The sequence below is a fragment of the Montipora foliosa genome, chromosome 13 (genome assembly GCF_036669935.1).
Source record: "Montipora foliosa isolate CH-2021 chromosome 13, ASM3666993v2, whole genome shotgun sequence".
Lineage (NCBI taxonomy): Eukaryota > Metazoa > Cnidaria > Anthozoa > Scleractinia > Acroporidae > Montipora > Montipora foliosa.
In genome coordinates this window covers 20,941,567-20,963,001 of record NC_090881.1, presented here as the reverse complement: position 1 = coordinate 20,963,001, position 21,435 = coordinate 20,941,567, and the positions used below count along the sequence as shown (strand labels likewise).

The 21,435-nt window shown below is 39.9% G+C and overlaps 1 protein-coding gene across 5 annotated transcripts in view; it reads right to left on the bottom strand.

The window, feature by feature from the left end:
• Window positions 1-492: 492 nt before the first annotated feature.
• Window positions 493-21,435, bottom strand: part of LOC137982941 (profilin-like) — a 40,522-nt gene continuing 19,579 nt past the window's right edge. The window contains exons 1-4 of one of the 5 annotated variants that reach the window (XM_068830111.1): window positions 10,931-11,064; window positions 9,245-9,514; window positions 5,361-5,530; window positions 493-1,417 (exon numbers count right to left, since the gene is read on the bottom strand). In XM_068830111.1, the coding sequence (XP_068686212.1) occupies window positions 1,136-1,417; window positions 5,361-5,501 (423 nt within the window). In that variant the 5' untranslated portion in view covers window positions 5,502-5,530; window positions 9,245-9,514; window positions 10,931-11,064 and the 3' untranslated portion in view covers window positions 493-1,135. Of the gene's footprint in view, window positions 1,418-5,360; window positions 5,531-9,244; window positions 9,515-10,930; window positions 11,086-18,825; window positions 19,407-20,077; window positions 20,234-21,225; window positions 21,383-21,435 lie in introns of those variants that run through there. The other 4 variants (XM_068830109.1, XM_068830110.1, XM_068830107.1 and 1 more) reach the window with 4 other exon arrangements.

Genomic DNA, 21,435 nt, shown 5'->3' with positions numbered 1-21,435 from the left:
AGGCAACCTGGTCTACAAGGTTCCAGATAATTTGCAACTTTTTGCGGCAGCCTTCAATTTTAATGCACAGAGTGCAATTGAAGAGTACTGTTAAGTGTCATTGTTTTCGTTACACGTCTTTGTTGGATGCATCGTCTGCCGCTTCCAAACCACCTAAGGACGCTATTCTACGTCACCGAAAATGCAACCAATCAAAATGCAGGAAAGCCTTACCATCACGCATGCAGTTTATTTGTATTGGTTCATTCAGGTAGTCACAAAGGCTTGCGGCTTGCTAGAACAGAGTTATGCGAAGCTTTCGACATAAATCATAACACGCGGCAAGTGGCAAGTGAGGCAAAGCACCAAAGAGACTTTTCCCTATTTGAAATAACCCCCGGTTCTTTGGCAATCGTAGCGGAAATACGTGGAAGACCTTGTTCCCTTTGACGTTTGCATCAAATAACAGAGGATTGAAAAGACTCGCGGCAAAAATCACAAACCAGAATACCATTATTCATACTACTGCAACTTTTACTGCCTGCTTACTGCGGTAAATTCACATTCAGCGGCAAGAAATTAACTTTTTAAAAAAATCAGCTTGGTAACTAAATTTTCGCCTAAAAAGTCTTATTTTTATGAAAACCAAGAGAGGATGACATAAGAGAACGGATACCCAATACATGGGCATTGGAATTTTTTAAAATCTAATTTTACCTACACAGCTATTTTTAGAGAGGCACCTGATTGGCCAGTTGTAATCACGTAATAAAATTTTAAACAAGCGCGTCGTACCATGCATACGGCGAGAGCTACTGAAATTTAAATTGACCAATCAGAATTCTGCGAGCGGGAAAAACTGTGTTATCCGACGCCACGTCAATTGTTCGCAATGGCCCACTTTCTATATATCAAAAATTCAGTCCCAAACAAAACATTGCTGTTACGTGATAAAGTGTTGTAGTGTCAATCCTTTTAATAACAAGGTCTCTCTCTTTGAGCCACCTTAAAATAGCTTTGCGAAGCTAAAATACATTTCAAAAAAGTATGATTGGGCGTGAGGATCCGTTCTCTTACATCATATATGATGACCAAATTAGAGACGTATTTCGAAACACAAGGATTGACATTGCGTCCCTTTCTCCAATTCATTCTGTTACATATTCAAACTTTCAAGGTATTCTGCGATAACAGCAACTCCCTTGTTAACATTGCCCTGCTGGCAGCCCTCGGCGGTGTGACCGATAACAACTGCTGTCTTACTTGCTTGCATTGTAAGGGCTCCAGAATCTTTCTTCTTGGCAAGAACAATCTTTTCATCATCCACACGCAAAAAGGTGTAACTTGTGCCTTCAGCTTGGACCATACTAGCCATAAATGGTGAAAAATCTTTGTTCTTAAAACAATTCGCTATACTGTACCCCTCTGAAGCCTCTAACTGAGGAAAGGAAACAAAAGATTGTTTTTCACATGGAACAAGGGGATCATGTCATGATGAAGGCATTCTCCGCTTCACAAATAGATGCGTATGTACTTAACTGACCGGCACTTGAAAGGGATTTTCTGGGATAATGAGACAACAGGTGTCAAACAACTGATGCATAAAAACACAATGAGTCTTCATGTTTATGAGGTACGCTAGTGCGGACGAGAATAGTTGAAAAAGGGACTGTTCACCGCACACCAGTGGCTCAGTTGGTTGAACATCGGGCTCTCATGCGGGAGGTTGTGAGTTCGACTCCGGCCGAACCAACATCCAGGGTCTTAAAATAACTGAGGAGCAAGTGCTAAGTTTTTTTAATTACACCCGCAAATGGTTAGACTTTCAAGTCTTCTGGGAAACGTAGGCCCCGTCTCACAACCTTTCGTGTTGTTCGTATCAACACTGTGGGGCGTTAAAGAATCCACACACCGTTCGTGAAGAGTAAAAAGGGAGACCCCCGGAGTTGTGGTCTGTCCTCTTTTCACATACATGCGTGGGTTGGGTGGGCCACAGGCGCCTTTACACGCTGACGATCTCACCCTAGAGAAAGAATTGTAAACCGCCATAAGCCTTTGTGAAATGTGCGGTATAGAAATCCTAAATCACAACCAAATCCTAAACCAAAACAATTCTAGTTGTTGCTTGAGAAGCAACATGAGCCTAGCACTTCTATTCGGCTTTATTGCCTCCCCTTTGGAATGATTTTCGCATCACTAGCATAAGCTAATTTTCATGAAAGAATCTTCACATTGAAATTCGCCCAAACAGGCAGGTGTGAACTTACACAGAAAAACCTTAACCCATTCACACTGCAAACGCCCTAGGACGCCTCCCATTGACGAGTAAAATCGCCTGGCGTTAGACAGAGTCAGGAGCCCATGACCAGGAGCCTCCTCAATGCATTATATCCTTGAGTCAACCTTTACGCGTATCTTTCTATTTTTGGAACTAATCGTTCAGCAGGAAATTCACATTTACAACAATTTACATCAATTTGCACAATTTGCATACACTGTTTTTGCTATTTTTGTCTTTGTTCCACAATAAATTTATTCTGATTGGCCATTCTAAACAGTGTGTGCAGAGCCGAAGAACTCGTGGTGTTCTAAAGGTTGGTTCAAAATATTACCCTCTACCCCTTTATCACTTTACCCTTGGAAAAGTGGTGCCGCGGGAAGAAACGTATTAGATTTCAGTTTATTATCTACAGTGACTTCCGTTATTTTTCCGTTACTCTTAATATTTGAATTCAAATTCGTTGTAACTGCCATGTTTTATCACATTTTTTCCAGTATTACATCAACATACCATATATATGTACATAGAAGCAATCTAATGTCAACTCTCATTGTTCCTGAAGAAGACTGGATTTCGCCAGCCGAAATATAATACACCACTAAAATCAAATCTACGTTGTATCGGGTCTTGTATAAGAGACAATTATTGCTTAAAGCAGTAGCCCATACCCACAATCAGCGACAAAATTAGTTGACACATTGTGTTTAAACAGCTCCCTTTGAGTGTAAAATAACACTATAATCTGAATCATGCTCTAAATTATTGATAAGACCCCCCCCCCCTCCCCCCCCCCATCCTCCCCCTCCCCCATTCAATGTTGCCTATTGTACCTAAATATCCCGGGAATCACGCTACAACATTGTTTGGGGGAGGGGGAGGGGGGTGGGGGAAGGCAGTGTTCGACACTAACGCTTGCCCGATTGCCCGGGGCAAGCGAAATATATCCTTCGTGTGCAAGTGAAACAACTCTAAGACTTGCCCGATCGGGCAATCAGAATTTTTGTTCGACTGATATTTTGCGGAACGATTTCATTTGCAACGAAGAAAGTGACTAGTAGTATGACGTAGTCACCACAAACACGATAAAAAAAAATTAACAACGTTGCATCTCTTGCTGTCATTTATTTTTCTGTTAAAAATAGAATGGTACAAACCTCAAAACAGATTGGAAGGAGCAACATATTCGTAGCCACCATCTTTCTCCGCGCGAAAGGAACGTTTGTTACAATCGAACCCAGTTTTCGCACGGCCAAATACGCTCCCATTATCGAACAAGCTCACAAGAAAATTCTACCTTTTGTCTCGAAATGTCAACCAGCTTTGAAAATGGCATTTAATTCAAAACCAGCCTAATCTCAGAGATATATTTAAAGATATATTCTAGTCACGGGTTTTCACAGACCACGATTTATTTTTGGATTGAATTTCCCGCGAATGAGACTCCCACAGGAGCCCGATGACCAATCACAAGAACTAACTTGATGTCATAGCGTCACTGAACGGAAAGTATCTTTTTTTTTTTTGCGGCAAAAGTAGTCTAAAAATAGATTGGTCTGCAAAAATGCCGTGACACAGCCTTAGTATTGGAGTTCAAGCATGTTCACTCCTAGTCATGGGCTCCTGCTTAATAGTCCAAATATGTGCGAGGATCACTTCCCTTTTTCGTCTAAAGACTTTTACTTTACAAAATGATGGGGCGTCCACAGGGGTAGTCGATGGACCGGGTCCACAGGAGGGTGGGGGGGGGGGGGGGGCTATGTTTTGTATATGTCCGGTTGACCAGGAGTAAGTGGAAGGGAGACAGACTAATTATCGAGTAAGGATTTCGAGTTGGATTTCGAGTTGGACTTTCGAGTTGGTACTGAAGACCAGGGGTATAATGCAGACTAAGGTTATAATGTAACTGTTGAAAAAGCCCAAACCTTTTAGAAGTGCTAACCTTAGGCCTAATTAGGCATAAAACAATATTGAGCCTTAACTGTCAGCACTTCTAAAGCCAGGTTTGGGCTTTTTCAACAGTTACATTAAAACCTTGGTCTGCATTTTATCCTTGGTCTGCACTGACTAACTCGAAAATCCAACTCGGAATCCAACTCGAAATCCCAACTCGGTAAACAGGTAATCTCAACATTTAGCAAAACAGATCACATGCGAAGAGCAAAAAACGCTGCCCTTGACACTGTGGGCACAAAGTAGACATCCAGAAATGCTCGCATCTCAGATTAGAACCTCGGTACTACGAAAACCACCGATCTGTGGAATGCCCCGAATTCCTGGGTGCTTACCATTTAGCCAAAAAAATCCGGAAATTTTCGGTTTGAAGTGAAATGGAAAGGCGACTTTCCGGAAAATCTTTTCGGAAATTGTGGACAACCTACAGAGGTAGTACTCTTTTTCCGTTTGAAATGGAGTTCGGAAAATGCCCTTACTATTTGCGAGAATCGTTCCGTTTGCAGGCCCTTTCTCAAAAGATCGAGTAAATATGCGGGATGCATGCCGGGTAGTAAGTAAATGGTAATCGCCATTCTCCTCCGGTTGGTCAATAAATTCGGTAAACATAACATAACATAACATAACATAACATAACATAAGCACCCACTGAGTCAATGCCCCGCCCAGTTTCGTTTGTAAATAGCTCAAATTCTCGAGGGGTGTTGTGTTCGACACTACTTTTCAGGCCAGGGAGCGAGTCCCGTGGTTGCAATTGCAACCTCTTCGCTGGAAAAGAGCAATTTTATCCATTTCATGACTTTCCATTGTTGTGGTTGTTCTGGTACACCTTGACGGCCAAAGCTGGCCACTGCTCACACGGTGGGAAAGGAATTTCATCAACGTGGGAGGGGCAGTCACACAATAATTCGGGCCTATTCCATCGATCGAAGATTTTCGTAGATAGTAGCAATGACGGACAGTGGATATTTTAGGGCAGTTTCTGACTGTGAAGGCCAAGTGCCTTTCACCTTATTATGAAGCTGTATTGGAAGTGGCTTGAAAGCCATTTCTGGGATTTTTTTTTAATGGAGCCCTCTCTCTAATGGCGGTTGAAGCATTATGTGTCTTGACAAAGACAATAATGTACTATTTTTGAATAAGATATCACCTTCAATGCATTTGGATGAAGAGCAGATGTCCAGGGAGCTCCACCGTCCAATCCAATTATACAGGCCTTGTCACAATGCGTTGCACCATCTGCATCTTTCGTTTGCGCAATTAAGTTATCAATGTAGCTATCCCATGACATTTTGAAAGCCTTACAGGTTCAACCGAATTCTAAAAAGGACAAACATCGATACAATATCACATCGTACAGGATATTTTATCCAAATTTTGAGGGATGTTCTCCAGAGACCTTTAGCATCGAAGTTTTCGGAACATACCGCAAACCGCAGACCGCGGTTTGCGATTAATTGTTTGCTGTTAGAGGTTGGCTCGATTTTGAACTTTAGCAAGCCGTTCCTGTTATGCACATCGGCGCCGCCATCTTGGATTTTTCATTGCTACAATTGCTCTCAAATCAAACATCTCGAATTCTCCCAAAACTTATATTTGATCTTCAAAATTGTTCCCAGTAGATAGCAAACAGATGTAAAACGTTGCCGTAGATCACTTACCGCAAGAACGGTGTCTTGAAGTTGAAACCCGAACCGCAGACTGCAAACGTGACTGCAAGAACAAGATCATGTGATTTCCCGAGGCTCGCGGTTCGCGGTATTGCCCGAAAAATTCGTTGCTAAAGGTCTCAGACTATTACACCCACAGTAAACCCTGCAGCCCTTAAAGAATGATCGGAATCGAATTTCGCTTTCAATATTGCCATTTAAATTAACACGCAGGTGATATGATATTTTATTATTTATGCACGGTAAAATCATCAGCTAAGATTACAAACAATGCTAAAATCTAAATTACAAAAGGTAAAATTTTAAAATGATTACAATAAAATACAATTACTATAATACTATATTAATTCTAAAGCTGCTTTCCATGAATGCCGTGCTTTATACTAAAATATGTCTTTAATCAGATTTTTGAAAAGCCCAAGAGACTCTGCTTGTCTCGCTTTGAGGGGTAAGCTATTCCAGACAGTAGCACCTCTATAGCTGAAGCTGTTTCTATAATAATTTGTCCGCGGAAACGGAACATTAAGCTTTCTTTCAGAGTCTCTTAAACTATAAACAGATTCGCGGTTTGTAAATTTAGAACATAGATATTCCGGTGCTAGCCCCTGAAGACACTTATAGACCATTGTGGCCAGCGCAATTTGTTGCTGGCTAACTAGATTTTTCCAGCCTAAAATTTTGAATAGCTCGCTAGCATTTGCATCAAAATTAGAGAAGGTCAAAACTCTGGCTGCTCTATTTTGCAGTTTTTGTAATTTGTCATGTAACGTGATACCACAGTTTCCCCAGACGACATTGCAGTAGTCAAAGTGCGGTTGAAGTAAAGCGTGATAAATAGAGCGCAATGTCGTCTGAGGAACGAGATGCCTTATACGTTTGAGGGCTCCAATTCCAGAAGCTACTTTCTTTGTCAGTTTATCGACATGGCTACTCCAGTTAAGATTATTATCAATAAGCACGCCCAGGGATTTAGCAACAGAAACTTGAGTGATAGGAGCACCATTAATCTCGGGAATTGGAGGATTTGTGAGAGCATACAACCTCTGCCTTGATCCAATCAGCATAAATTCGGTTTTTGTCATGTTCAGGGTAAGTTTGTTTGCTATCAACCACTTTTTAACATTTTCTAGATCATGGTTAAGTCTTGATTCTATGTCGCCTGTATTGTCACCCGCATATGTTAGGTGGGTGTCATCTGCGTACATCCATGGCATACAATTCGTTAGACAGTTTGGCAGATCATTGATATATAGCAAAAACAACAATGGACCCAAAATAGTCCCTTGAGGGACGCCGCAACTTAGTGAGCAAGTTTTAGAAAGTGATCCATTAATGGAACACTTTTGAGTGCGGTTGTCCAAATAGGACTTAAACCAGTTGTAAGAAATGCCATGTATGCCGTAATTATTTAATTTAGATAAAAGGATCTCGTGATTAACCGTATCAAAAGCTTTTTTTAGGTCTAGGAAAACAACAGCGTTTATTTTTCCTCGGTCAATGTTGTAAGCCCAAGTATCCGTAGCCCCAAGTAAAGCCGTAACGGTGGAATGAATAGAGCGAAAACCAGATTGGCATTTACATATTACGTTATGCTTTGTTAGGTACGCATATAATTGGTTATAAACTATTCTTTCGAACACTTTGGCTATAACCGGGATAACGGAAATTGGGCGGTAATTGTTTAGGTCATCACGTTCCCCTTGTTTGAATAGTGGAGTGACCCGTGCACACTTCCAGTCGTCTGGGAACACACCTACATTTAATGACTGATTGAAAATATAGCACAGCGGTTTGCAAATAAGATCCGCGCATTCACGAATAAGTCGAGAAGAAATTTTGTCAAGGCCGACTGCCTTTGATTTTTTCAGTTTATTCAGCAGTGAAAATACTTCATTTGTGGAGGTTGGGCGGAACTGAAACTCCTTATCCGTGCTAGTGAGATAATTCAGATAGCTGTTGCCATCTGAAGAAGGAATATCACTAGCAAGTTTCGGGCCAATGGTAGCAAAATAACGATTAAATTCGTGCGCTATTTCTGCTGGAGCTGTTACTGATTGCTCATTTACATTCAGTTGTTTCACAGACGTTTCCACGAAATTTCGGGAAGACAGCTCATTGATGATCTGCCAGGTTTTGCGGGAATCACCCTTATGCTCGTTTAGCATATTTTGATAATAAACTTGCTTCGCTAGCCTAGCCGCACTATTGACTTTGTTCCGCTGTCTTTTAAAGTGAACCCAATCATTAGGATTTTTTGATCTAATTGCTCTGAGTTTCAAAATATCTCGATCGTGCATCTGTTTTTTAAGCTCAGAAGTAATCCATGGGGAACCCCGCGCGCGAACACGAGTGGTTCTCAATGGAGCGTGCTTGTTAACAATAGCCAAAAAGGATTCCTTCCATTCATTCCACACATCATTTGGATTGGAAGAATTGTTTATGTGATCCCAATCTTGAGATGCAACATCGCTACGAAATTTATCACGGTCAAAACTTCGAAAATTCCTATAGGTTATATTAGTGTGACCCTTACTCTGTCCATTAATGGCTAATTTTCGATAGACATAGACCATGCTGTGATCGCTAATGCCAATATGACGCACACCTGAGCATAACACCTTGTCAGGACAGTTAGTAAAAATTAAATCAATCAATGTTGCAGAAGTTTCGGTTATTCTTGTTGGTTCTGTTATGAGTTGTTGAAGACCATAAACATCCGTGATAGTTAATAATTTGCGTGTATCGCTGTCAAACTGGGATGCGGCCATATTGCAATTTAGATCCCCTAAAAGGTAGAATTCAGTATTAAGGGAATCCAATTTCCCAATCAACTCTTCAAAAGGTGAAAATATACCAACAAGCGAATTAGGTGGTCTATACCACGTAGCAACAATAAATGATTTAGAGCGAGGTTTGCGTATTTCAATACAAAGGTTCTCAAGACTGTCCATGCAAAGATCGTTGCGCACCGAAAAGTTAATTGACTTTTTTACATAAAAGCAAACGCCCCCACCTCCATATGTAGTTCTATCACGTCTAACTATATCATAACCAGAGATACTGACCTCATTATCGGTGATGTATTCATTTAGTTTAGTCTCGTTAATTGCGAGAACATCTATATCGTTACTTACGAGAAAGATCTTGAGTTCATCAAGATGAGTGGTCAATTTATTTATATTCAGCGAGGCCAGCTTAAAACCGCGTTTGGAGGGCAATACTCGAGAACGATCAATAGGATTTTGAGTCGGACTTCTCGATGACTCCTGACTGTTGCCTTCCAACGGCACGGCATTAATGGAAGGCATAGTAAAAGTTCAATGAGCTAGACCATGATAAAAATTCTTAAAAATACGCTTGTTACCTGCAAAATTCAGGTGTAGACCTCCACGGTTTAACCCCTTTTCGTTTATATTATTGTGTTCAATAAATCTCCAATCATTCTGACGACAAAACTTCGTCAAGTGCTTGTTCACCTCTGAGACTTTATCATTAAGCTTGTCCTTTCGTGTTACAAGTCCTGAGACTATGACTTGAGCTTCGGAAGACCCCTCTATCTGTTTAGCGAGATCAACAATAGCCTCTGCAACTTCTTTAGATGTTTTGCCGTTTTTAGCCTTCAGATCGTTTGTACCTACATGTAGCACCACTTCATCAGGCTGGAGCTCTAAATTAGGCTTTAAGTAATCTCTCAAATGATGGAATTAATCGCTTAAAACAATCTTTTCTTATTTGTAATTTAGGGCCAAGACAAGTTGCTGTTTGGCGTTAACTAATTGAGGGGGGGGGGGGGGGGGTGAATAGGGGTCAGAAAAATGCGCCAATCCGTAGATATTTTGACAAAAATCCGAATCTGCAGCAGTGTTACATGCAGAAGTGAGCACCTAAGAACATTCAGCCTACTGTTTATCCGCACTTGGCGCCCAAATCCCGTAGTAGTTCCTAACAACAAGGTGGATCCTCTATATAGTTGTGAAACGGCAGTTTCCGTCTCCTCCTCATTAGAGCTATTGTCATATTCAGTCACCTCATCGTCAGCATTGTCTGGCCGGAAGCCGAAATCCTGGGGTCCTAGAGTTGTCTGGAGTCGTCACAGCGGTTATGAGTTAGACGCGCCCCTCAACGACTTTTTTCGAAACGTTTCCATGACCATACTCCATGAACTTGTCATGGAAACATTTGATTGACGTCCACCTAAATTTCATATTTGAATATGAAAAAATGTCGTTGAGGGGCGCTAGTTACTGATAACCGCTGTAATCTAGTCTAGTTCTAAAGTCAGGCAGAAAAAAACTGAAACCGACCACCAAGTTAATTTCCGCGATCCGCACTTCAAAAACGCTGAAATATTGAAGAAATCCGTGATCCGCTGAGCGTTCAAAATCCGCCAATCCGCAAAATGTGTCCTCAAAATCCTAAATCCGAAATCCGAGTAGTTTTTTTTAGCCAAATCCGCCGATCCGCGAACCTATTCACCCCCTCCTGATTCTAACAAGAGATGCTAAAAGCGTGAACATTCTGGCAAACAAAGTTGCAAAGTTAAGGCACGTCTTTGTAAATAAATACAATTTTTAAAGTACATATAACTGTATCGGAGGCAGATCGAGAACTTATCTGAAACCTTTGACTCCAAGAGTGATTGATATAAATTATCTCCTCACAAGTTCAATACACGTGAGAAGCAGACTAGTAGCGAGAATAAAGAAATTTATCCCCTAGGGTTTTTTGTCCGGATACATCATCAAATTCTCATAACTGACATAAAAAGTGCTATATCGCAGTCAGTAAGGATAATTAACATTCAGATCTTGAGAATGGTAAAAAAAGAACGTAAAATCAGACGAGATCGCGTATTTTTGCTAGTTGAGCAAACTAACTTAAGCCAATTAAATCTATAGTATTTTCTTAAAGCCACGCTAGGAATCCGTGGTTCGTTTGAACATAGTTAGTATTCCCCTCTACTAACTATGATTTGAAGCGGAAAAAACTTACAAAGATAAGGAAAGTTCAGTGAGATCTTTACTTGAATTACGAGTCATGAGATACTTACATTCTCAAAATCCCGCTCTCTGTGCAAAGGATATAACCACAGCAGTCTTTTTTCTGCTTCTTTCAGTGCTGTTCTCTAACAAATGTTAGAAGGATAAAATAGAAATGTTCTTGAGACCTTCTAGTCGCCAATTAGAAAAATATCGATGACATCATACCAACTTCCGATGAGGTAATCCAGTGCTTTGGGCGCAGGATTTGAGTACGGACATTCCATCATTGTTCTAAGGAAGTCTAGGATTTCGGATTCCTGGTTCCTGGTGTCACGAAATTTCTTTTTTCTCGCTTTTACATCAATTATGTATAGTCTCCGTTCGTTCTTTTTTTCATTCTTCCTGTTCTCTTCACAAGTTCCATAGTTCAGCGTTGTTAATTATTCGTATTTCATAACGGTGTTAATGAACTAGTGTTGTTGTACCATTTCTAGTATAAAAAAATCTCACGTTGTAAGCTTAATTTATGTACAGTAATAGTAACCTTAAGATACGGAGTTGGTTGGGCAGAAAGTTTGCAGTTGAGAAAAGAGAAAGAGCAGTCGAAAGTTTCAAGTTGCAAAAGGAAAGTACCACTGCTATGAGTCAATAGTAGGAGCCAGCCGGAAAATCAACGACTAAACTCCCTTTGCAAAATTCCCTTTGTCAGCGGCAGCAAGAAGAGAGAAGAAACGGTCAGATTGAGAGAGACGCGAGAACTTAGAAGGAACTAAGAGCCAGAGGAGAAGTAGACGCTGAGATATAGAGAAGTCGACGTGGAAACCGATGCTAGTCTGTTGGAGAACTGGACTGCTGGATTTGCTTGTAAGGGACTGAACTGGATTTGCTAGAAAAGAACCGAACTTATTGTCTGTAAATATTAGAGTAAAGCAATTAGTAAATTTCGAATTATTGTTTAAGTTAAGTTGGAAAGTAGATAATTATTTATTTATATGGGATTGAAATATGGGATACGATTTCATATGGGATTGAAATCTAGCACTTCACATTACACTCTATTCAGTTAACTCTGTCTAAAATATGAGTGCTACACGGCCAACGTTTGTATAAACGTAACCTTTCCTTGTAATTATTTATTTAGTTAAGTATATTAAGGTTTGTTACACTAGTTTAACTCTTTTTGGGTTAGTTCGTTTTCCTTGTTTTAAATCCTGCAATTGTATATTCTTAAGTTCCTTTGGAAATTTTCGCTTAATTATTTTGTTTAAACCCTGTTATTGTTTCATTTATGCTGTGTTGCGGGTTTGTGGGAAGGGGTGTGAAGTACGTTGTTTTACTTTTAGTTTTCTCCTGTTCCCTCAGCCTCGCAATCTTGCGAGACCCAGGGGATCGCGAACCGGCACACCTGGTTATGGATTGCGGATATCCATGTCCTTACTGAAACCAGACTTCAATCGGTAGATTCGGGATTCCAGACATGGCCAGATTCCAGACACATCATTTGCGAAATGCCTACTTAAATCAATAAGATAATCACGTCAACATGACACTTCAGGGTTTTTTTTTTTCCTCCACGCTTTTTGCCGCGTGATCATTGTTTCTTGTTTACGAAGTAATCACGAGGTCTTCCTCAAAACAACTTATTCGAGGAGGACGAACTTTAACTTGCGCTTTTGAGCGTGCGATAAAATTATCAATCTTCGAGAAATTTTGTCGCACCCTAATACGTTTGTCAAAAAAGCGATCCTTAAAATACACTTTTCATACAATGTGATGCTTCAACGGACTCTGAATTCAGTAGCCGGATCAATATGCCGTCAACAACTTCATCAATTCGATAAGGAGTCTCAAAGTTAACAGTGCGTCTACCGAATTATTTTCCTTCCTCATCTAAGCTTTAACTTGACACGATTGTGTATTCGATGGGCGGTTTTCATAACAACAGGGATAAGCCTCGGTGCGGTTACTGAAAAGAGGACATCATCATGTACCATTAGCACAAGACTTGTTTTTTTGTGGTGACGCATGGCTTATCTCTAAAGCCGATTTTGAGTCACGAAGTTGCTCCCTAGAGTATTTGCAAATACCCTCACCAAAGGGCACGAGTTACAAAAGGAAACCTTGTTAATTTCTCTTAACGTTTTCCCTACAGAGATTTACCAGCATGGTAAGGCAGTTTGGCCCAAATTCCTTGTACTTTCCTTCGGTGAATTTTTTTATTGGCCACATTATTGAAATGATATTGCCCGACACTTTGAAGTACTAAAAAGTCAAGGTCGTTCAGACCGTTTTGCTAATATTCTGTAATTTGTCATTTTCCTTAATATATTGGATTAGCTTTGACAAATTTTAACAAACGCAAGGTATTTGATAGGCACTGTATGTGGCTAGAACTGAGCCAATTTTTCAAAAAATTTACTAAAGGGAACGCGAGCAAAGTAGCAGTTAATTTCAAAGATTTGGTCACGCAGACGTCACAAAAATCAAAAAAATTACGCGCGATTCAGGTTTTACACGCCATACTAGTGGCCAGCTTGCGCACGGTCCTAAAACTCTCAGGAGCCTCCTTAAATTTCTAAACTATGAAGGTAGCCCTAAATACGCGTTAGAGCATTTCATCTTGCGTTTTGCCAAGAGGTTCAACTTAACCTCACATTAAAAGTGAGCGTCACCGAATCCACTGGAGAAAGTACAGTCGTAAAACCGTTTAAAGATTAAATAAGGGACGTTTTTCGATGGCTCTCTCGTTGCTATTGTAAGCTATTGCATCAAACTATTGAGGGCATCTTGTCACGTGATGTAGTGCTGTTTCACATCACTCACATAGTTTCATAACACTGTTGTAGAGTCAATCCTTCTAAACAGCACAGTTCTCATTAAGTGTCAACAAATGGTTCCGCCCACCGTGATTAATGTCCATAAAAACAAAAAGAGCAAAAACCAATAATTTTTAAGACAATACCAATTAAGAAATTCCTAATCGGAACAACAATGCTTGCGCCATTTTAGTCCAGTTTATGAAAGTCTACCCAACATTTTTTAGGCCCACCTTCAACCGACAGGCTTTTCGACCGTTTGTTTTTGTAATGGAAATTGACCATGCTTACCGCAGCGATCTGATTCTCTATTTTAGAATCCTCCATAATACACTTTGTTTGCCCCCCAAATTTTGCATAAACTATTGTTTTCAAATGCTCTTGGAGACACTGCATATTCCCAAGAGCATTTGAAAACAATGGTTCATGCAAAATTTGGGGGGCAAACAAAGTGTATTATGGGGAATTCGAAAATAGAGAATTGGATGAATTTCACATTTGGCAGGATTTTCATATCTGAAAATTGTTCCACAGCACGCAATGCTTGTCGGTTGAAGGTAGGACCTTAAGGTAATTCCTTAGTATTGCATTGCGCATCCCTACTGCGCACGATTTCGCGTCATTAGCGCGCGCACATGAGCACGTGCGCATACAAAACGTAAGAGATTTCGCTCAAACTAAACCCGATAGCGAAACAAATGCTCCTTTTCTCTCAAACGAGCACGGTGACCCCCGATTTTTTTCCAGGTATTTTCTAGGAACAGTCTAATAAAGAACATATTTGAGGAAGAAAAAAAGTTTGATAGTAGAAAATGATTTTTTTTGGAAAACAGTTCCGTACTGGGTGTATTTTACCCAAGGCGAGGACTTCAAGCTAACCACGGAACTGTCCCAAAAAGTGCACTATTCCCACAACCAGGGAATCAAAGTAGGCGTAAATGAAGCATTACTGCTTATGTAATTAAAGAAGCTTTATTTTCAAAATAAAATTTTGTGTCTTTGAAGTAACGAAGACTTAATTCTGTATGAAGGTGATTCGAATTTTTAACGCGAAAACAGTAATAATACCCCATTTTACGAGCCTGCTGACGCGTAAACAAGCACGGTGACCCCATTTTTTTTATTGCATTTTTTTAATGTTCATATCATGAATGTTAATTATGCCAAGGTTCCAAAAACGTTTGATAGTAGAACAATTTCAAGGGAATTACCTTAAGGACGGTGCCTACTATTGTTACTGCGCATACGTTCTGCGCATCTCCAGATACTCGGATATCCTATCGCCGATTCTTACTAATACAGGGATATTTATGCGTGGTTTAAAACTATGCAAATAAAGTAGCTCTTCGTAAGTACTCTTGGTATCACAAAAAAATTGGGGGTAACCATGCATTCATCAGAGATAAATGAGCTTCAATTTGAGAAAAGGACGCCTTTGTATTTTAAAGCTTTTTACAAACATTGTTCATGAATCATCTTTGAAAAATGCGTGGTTACCCCCCAATTTTCTTTTTGGATTTCAATAACACTTGTTAAGATCTACCTTTCCTGCATAATCGCAAATCGGGGCAAAAATACCTCTGAATTACTAGGCACCGTCCTTAAGCCAACTAACAATTCATGTGCATGAGAAGTCCGAGTTAAGGTTTCAATCCACACCACCCCTATGGTGTGGAAATCCTAAACCCAATTTTTCTTCAGTTGTGTGAAAAATAGAATCCGGAGAATTCAATTATTTTTTATAGGCTGCATGGTTAATATTTCGCTGTCAGCCCTCTAAGGAAAAAAATCTTAATCCCTGATTGAAGAGACCCACCATCCAGGTGCATATAAAAATGGGCACCGTAAATCACAGTTGTGCCATGGTAGATGTGTTAGGTAAATAGCCGGGCCCTGAGAAGACTCGAGGTTACTTGAGGTTACAAGAAAACAACTAAAATCTCCCAAAATGCTCTCTAGAGTGGAAGAATTTTGAAAACGCAACTTTTTTTGTATTAGTGTGGGCGGAGAACTTTTCGTATCCGGAACTTTTTGAATACGCTTCGTCATTTTGTCATATGATTTATCTTCCCAAGTCTCTCTCGGTCATAAATTCAACATGGCGGACAACACGATGTTCTCTGTCTTGTTACTGGGTTGCCGTATGGCAATCCAGTCGGAATCTGTCTTTAATTTCGTCGTTTTTTTATTTTTCGTTTTCTTTTTTTTCCGTGTCGGTGAAAGTCTTGCCTGTCACTCCCCTGCTAAGTGGTGGCTTAGTGCATAGAGCCTTCTGCGCGTATTTTCTTAGGATCGAGAGGGTAGTGGGAAATGCGTAGATTTCTCTGGTGGACACAGTAGAACGATTAACTTAACCGGCAATGGCGTCGAAAGTCATGTAACGCGAATGGCGTTTTAGTGGATCTTAGAACAAAACGTACCCTTATGAAGCTCAATAATGGCAAGCGAATTGGATACTGAATAAGACAGGCGGTCGAATGTTAAAAGCGACGAGTAATGGACTTCGACAACAATCTGTCGCCCGTCGAGCCGTAATCAAAGTGAGCTGTCTTCCTAAAATTTTGCCAAGTGTGGTGTTTGTATAACACTGAAACCAAATGAACAGTCCTCTGGTAACTCAGTATGGGTTCAACAAAGACAGAGAAGGAATCCATATAGTGGATCTGTTATCTCAGTTGTCTCGCTATTTGTATTTACCAGTTCTCAACTCTGTACAGTCTTCCGGTATAACAATTGGAAATTTCACTAATAAGCCCGCTGAATTCGATGTGCGATTTACTCGGTGCAGCCAAAAGTACAATTACAACAAAACAACTAAAATCTCCCAAAATGTTTCGCTGATGGTAACTTTTTATATTCGTGGTTCAAAATTAATGTTGTTTTCATGTCGTATATTTTGTTACCGATGGCAAAATATTTTATTCTCGATCGACCGTCCTGAAACTTCCTTCTGCTCTTCTTAAAAACTGTGTATCCATATTTATTTACTTTTACATCAATATTTGTTTTGCATAAAGCAAGATAACAAAATCTGTATCTTGCTTGGTTCGCATTTGATAGCATTAAAATAGAATTTTCGGTCCTATGCTTGTTACTGAGTGATATATTTCTTAGGTCGCCCATCCAGTTACTAACCCTGTCGGACAGCACTTAACTTCAGCTTTCAACTTTCAACTTTTGTTTACAAAGCTGTCAGATGCTGTCAGTGCACGCTTACACTTGTGGTGGAAAGACGTTGCATGATCAGCATGTCAGCCCAGAAACCAATGTTTCTCGATTCCCTTTTATTTTCTTTAATCTCTCTGGGTTCAGTACTTTGCTAGTAACCACATGTCTTCTCAAGGGGCTATTTATCTAAGACTTCTACCATGGCGCTACAATGATAGACAATACCAAAACAAGATCGTGTACTTTTAGACCTACATATTACGCAAAGACAACTGTCAACATGTTATCCCAGAAAACAATGTTTTTCACTTCCCTTTTATTTTCTTTAATCTTTCTGGGTTCAGTACTTTGCTAGTAACATGTCTTCTCAGGCTATTTACCCAAGACTTCTACCATGGCACTACAATGATAGACAAAACCAAAACAATGTCGTGCACTGTTAAGAGCTACATATTACGCAAGGACAACTTGAATCTCCTGAAAGACAACACACAGCTCAGTTGACATTTTATATGGAATAAATCGCTGTGTTACTTCACTACCACACATACGGTAATCAGTGCATGTCTATTTTTTCTAAAGAGGACAGGAATTTCTTCTTTCTGGCAAATGATTAATTAATAGGCCGGTAGCCAGGTTTTTAACCTCAGAAAAGGATCTGTTTCGTCGCACGAACGTGTGAGGACCTGTGAGCCAAAGGGCCTCTGCTGGTATGACTTCTGGGTGAGCCCTTAAATGGTCTTAATGACCCCCTAACTTGAAAAAACATTGCCTGGAACGCTGCACGTACCACAGACAACCCAGTGTACCCTCACGGAGGGTCTAGTTGACAATAATTTCTTCTTTACTCGCTTATTTGGAGTTAAGTATTGCTTCAGTTCACATGAATATTGTACGCCAGAGAATCATTGGTGTCAAAGGATACTAGGAAAGCGACGCGACAAACAGAGACGCTTCTGGTCTCGACCTGGCAGAACGAGTGCGTGGTGAGACAACATTGTTAACGAAGTTGTTGTCGCTGAAGAATGGAGAGAAATTTTTCGAATGTCTACTTACTGTGAGCATGCTCAAAACGAGATTAAGCAATTGTGCCGCCGATAAAACGCTGTAGTGTGGACGCAGAACATTTTATCCGTTTTCATGTGTGGACGGAAAACTCTTGTTCCGTTTTCGCACCTAAAGTTGCGTTTTGTAATTTATCCGGCATAGTGTGGACGAGGTCTCAATATATAAAGCATTGTATTTCATATTAGCTGAAACCCATAAGGGTTGAAACGTGTAACGCGCGTTCAGAGCTTCCGTATATTTAGTGCGAACTGATTGGTTGAATGTTTCAGTGCTAAGTACCATATTTGGAAACCTCTCGCTCTTGTTGTTCCAAATATGGTACTTAGCAAATTGGAATATTCAGAAGCTTGTTTCCCAGCACACAAGGGGCCGTTACACGTTTCAACCCTTATGGGTTTCTGATATTAGTATATTCTGAAACAGTGGACAGCATTAAAGGTACGCTGATTAGCCACTCAAACTCAATGACATCCTTAGCTGTTAACCCCCGAGCAAATCGCGTGGGATTTGCGCCCGAAAATATTATAATAGTTGCAAAAATAGATGACTTAAAATCATCTTTTTGTATTATATTATCTCGCTGTTTTAGTATAGTGGTAAATATTTACCTCACTGCAAATATTCACCACCAGCCACCTCCACTTTGGTGAATAGTTGTTAAATTCGTACATACCACACAAATGCTGCTTTCTGCGCATTCTGATTGGCTAGCCTGGAAGTGAATATCAACCACTACTCACCTCTGAGAAAAGGAAAAAAAACCAAAATGGCTTATTCAACTTGTGTGGTAAATACCAAAACATCCATTTATCCCAGTGTCGGTGAAAGCGGTGGATGAATGATAATTTATCGTTTATTATTGCTAATAAGTTTGAAACGGAGGAGAGCCAAAGTCAAAATAAAACAACATGCACAATTTAAGCGATTTATTTCCAAATAAAAGGATCTTGGATTAAAGTACTAAGACCAAAACAGAAACATCAAATCATACTGTCAGAGTTCCAAATCAATGACACTGCTTCAGCTGGCTTACAAGTAGTTAATTAGCCACTGTATTTATTTCTCTAACTAAAAAGAAATTGGAAACAACAATTCTTTCCGCACACTTTACAAATCGCATTTACAAGAATATGTTGAACAATTTATTAAAAGTTCAAAAGAGATGATGTCTTCCCTCCTACATCAAGTGTCAGGAAATTCACTCTTTCCGTTACATACCCAAACTTTCTAAATACTCTGCAATGACAGCAACTCCCTTGTTTGTATTGCCCTGCTGGCAGCCCTCTGTAGTATGACCAATAACTATTGCTGTCTTACTTGCTTGCATTGTAAGGGCTCCGTGATCTTTCTTTTTCGCGAGAACTAATTTGCCATCTTCTTCTCGCAAAAACTGATATCTAAGACCTTCAGCTTTGACACCATCACTTTGCAATGGAGTGAAATCCTTGCTCTTCAAACAATTGGCAATAGTCTGCCCTTCTACACCTTGCAACTGGGGGAATGAGAAGGAAAAAACCACTTTGACTTGTGTGACCATGTTAATCCCTAAAACATACTGTTGAAGGGAACCCCCACTTCCACAGAAAAATAACTAAAAATGACAGGAAATAACTGTTACAGTCAAGTCAATCTAAAATATTTTCAAAGAGAGCGTTTGTATCCAAAAGAAAAAGGTTTAGAATCGTCTATTTCTGTTTTCGATTGAAGACAATGCACGAGCCAGTGAGCCATGCAATTCAACATGCAAGTCAGACAGTTACATGTATGGAAAGCTAACCTTTTTAAAATGGGTGCTTAGACTTAAAAACTGTTTTGTCAGCCCTATTTGAAATCTGTGCTTAGGCTTAAGTGCAAAATTTGCATGGCTCGCATGCTCACAGCTGTGAGTCGCAAGGTTAACCCTAATGTTAAAGAAAATGACCTAAAACCAAGAACATTAGGATGGACTGGAAAAATTATCAGTAACCCTTTGACATCCAAACCGGCCAGACTTAGTATTTTACTCTGTTTAACGCTAGACGATTTTAGTCGTCAATGGGGAACCCCTGGGAGTCAATGGGTCAATTAATCACTCACTGTAAAACTGTCCCCATTGAGGTAATCACTCACTGAAAAACTATGTCCCCATTAAGCATGGTAAAATACACTGCAACTTCACATTACCTGCAATGCGCTTGCATGGGAATTTGTTGTCCAAGGAGCTCCTCCATCTAACCCAATGATGCAGGCCTTGTCACAGTGAGCTGTGCCGGAAGAATCCTTTGTTTGTGCAATTAGGTTATCAATATAACCATTCCAAGACATTTTGAAGAGCACCTTCTAATACCAAAAGAACAAACAAAAAAAACAATAGTTAGGTCTTTATTCATCCGATAAGAAAATTTCAAAACAAAGGAACCTTGTTTCTAAGAAGGTTTACAAGAAAGCCAAGAAAATTTGAGGGGTTTTGAATTTCTGCAAATGAAATGACTATCCCTACATCCTTTCATGCTGCTAACACAACAACTCTACTGTCCTGTCACAGTTGCTTTCAAGACAGGATTTTACTCTGAGGACTGTTACATATCTGAGAACCAAGTTAATTTCCGCGATCCGCACTTCAAAAACGCTAAAATATTGAAGAAATCCGTGATCCGCTGAGCGTTCAAAATCCGCCAATCCGCAAAATGTGTCCTTAAAATCCGAAATCCGAAATCCGAGTAGTTTTTTTAGCCAAATCTGCCGATCCGCGAACCTATTCACCCCCTCCTGATTCTAACAAGAGATGCTAAAAGCGTGAACATTCTGGCAAACAAAGTTGCAAAGTTAAGGCACGTCTTTGTAAATAAATACAATTTTTAAAGTAACTGTATCGGAGGCAGATCGAGAACTTAAATCTGAACCCTTTGACTCCAAGAGTGATTGATATAAATTATCTCCTTACAAGTTCATACACGTGAGAAGCAGACTGGTAGCGAGAATAAAGAAATTTATCACCTAGGGTTTTTTGTCCGGATACATCATCAAATTCTCATAACTGTCATAAAAAGTAATATATCGCAGTCAGTAAGGATAATTAACATTCAGCTCTCGAGAATGGTAAAAAAAGAACGTAAAATCAGACGAGATCGCGTATTTTTGCTAGTTGAGCAAACTAACTTAAGCCAATTAAATCTATAGTATTTTCTTAAAGCCACGCTAGGGATCCATGGTTCGTTTGAATATAGTTAGTATTCCCCACTACTAACTATGATTTGAAGCGGAAAAAACTTACAAAGATAAGGAAAGTTCAGTGAGATCTTTACTTGAATTACGAGTCATGAGATACTTACATTCTAAAAATCCCGCTCTCTGTGCAAAGGATATAACCACAGCAGTCTTTTTTCTGCTTCTTTCAGTGCTGTTCTCTAACAAATGTTAGAAGGATAAAATAGAAATGTTCTTGAGACCTTCCAGTCGCCAATTAAAAAAATATCGATGACATCATACCAACTTCCGATGAGGTAATCCAGTGCTTTGGGCGCAGGATTTGAGTACGGACA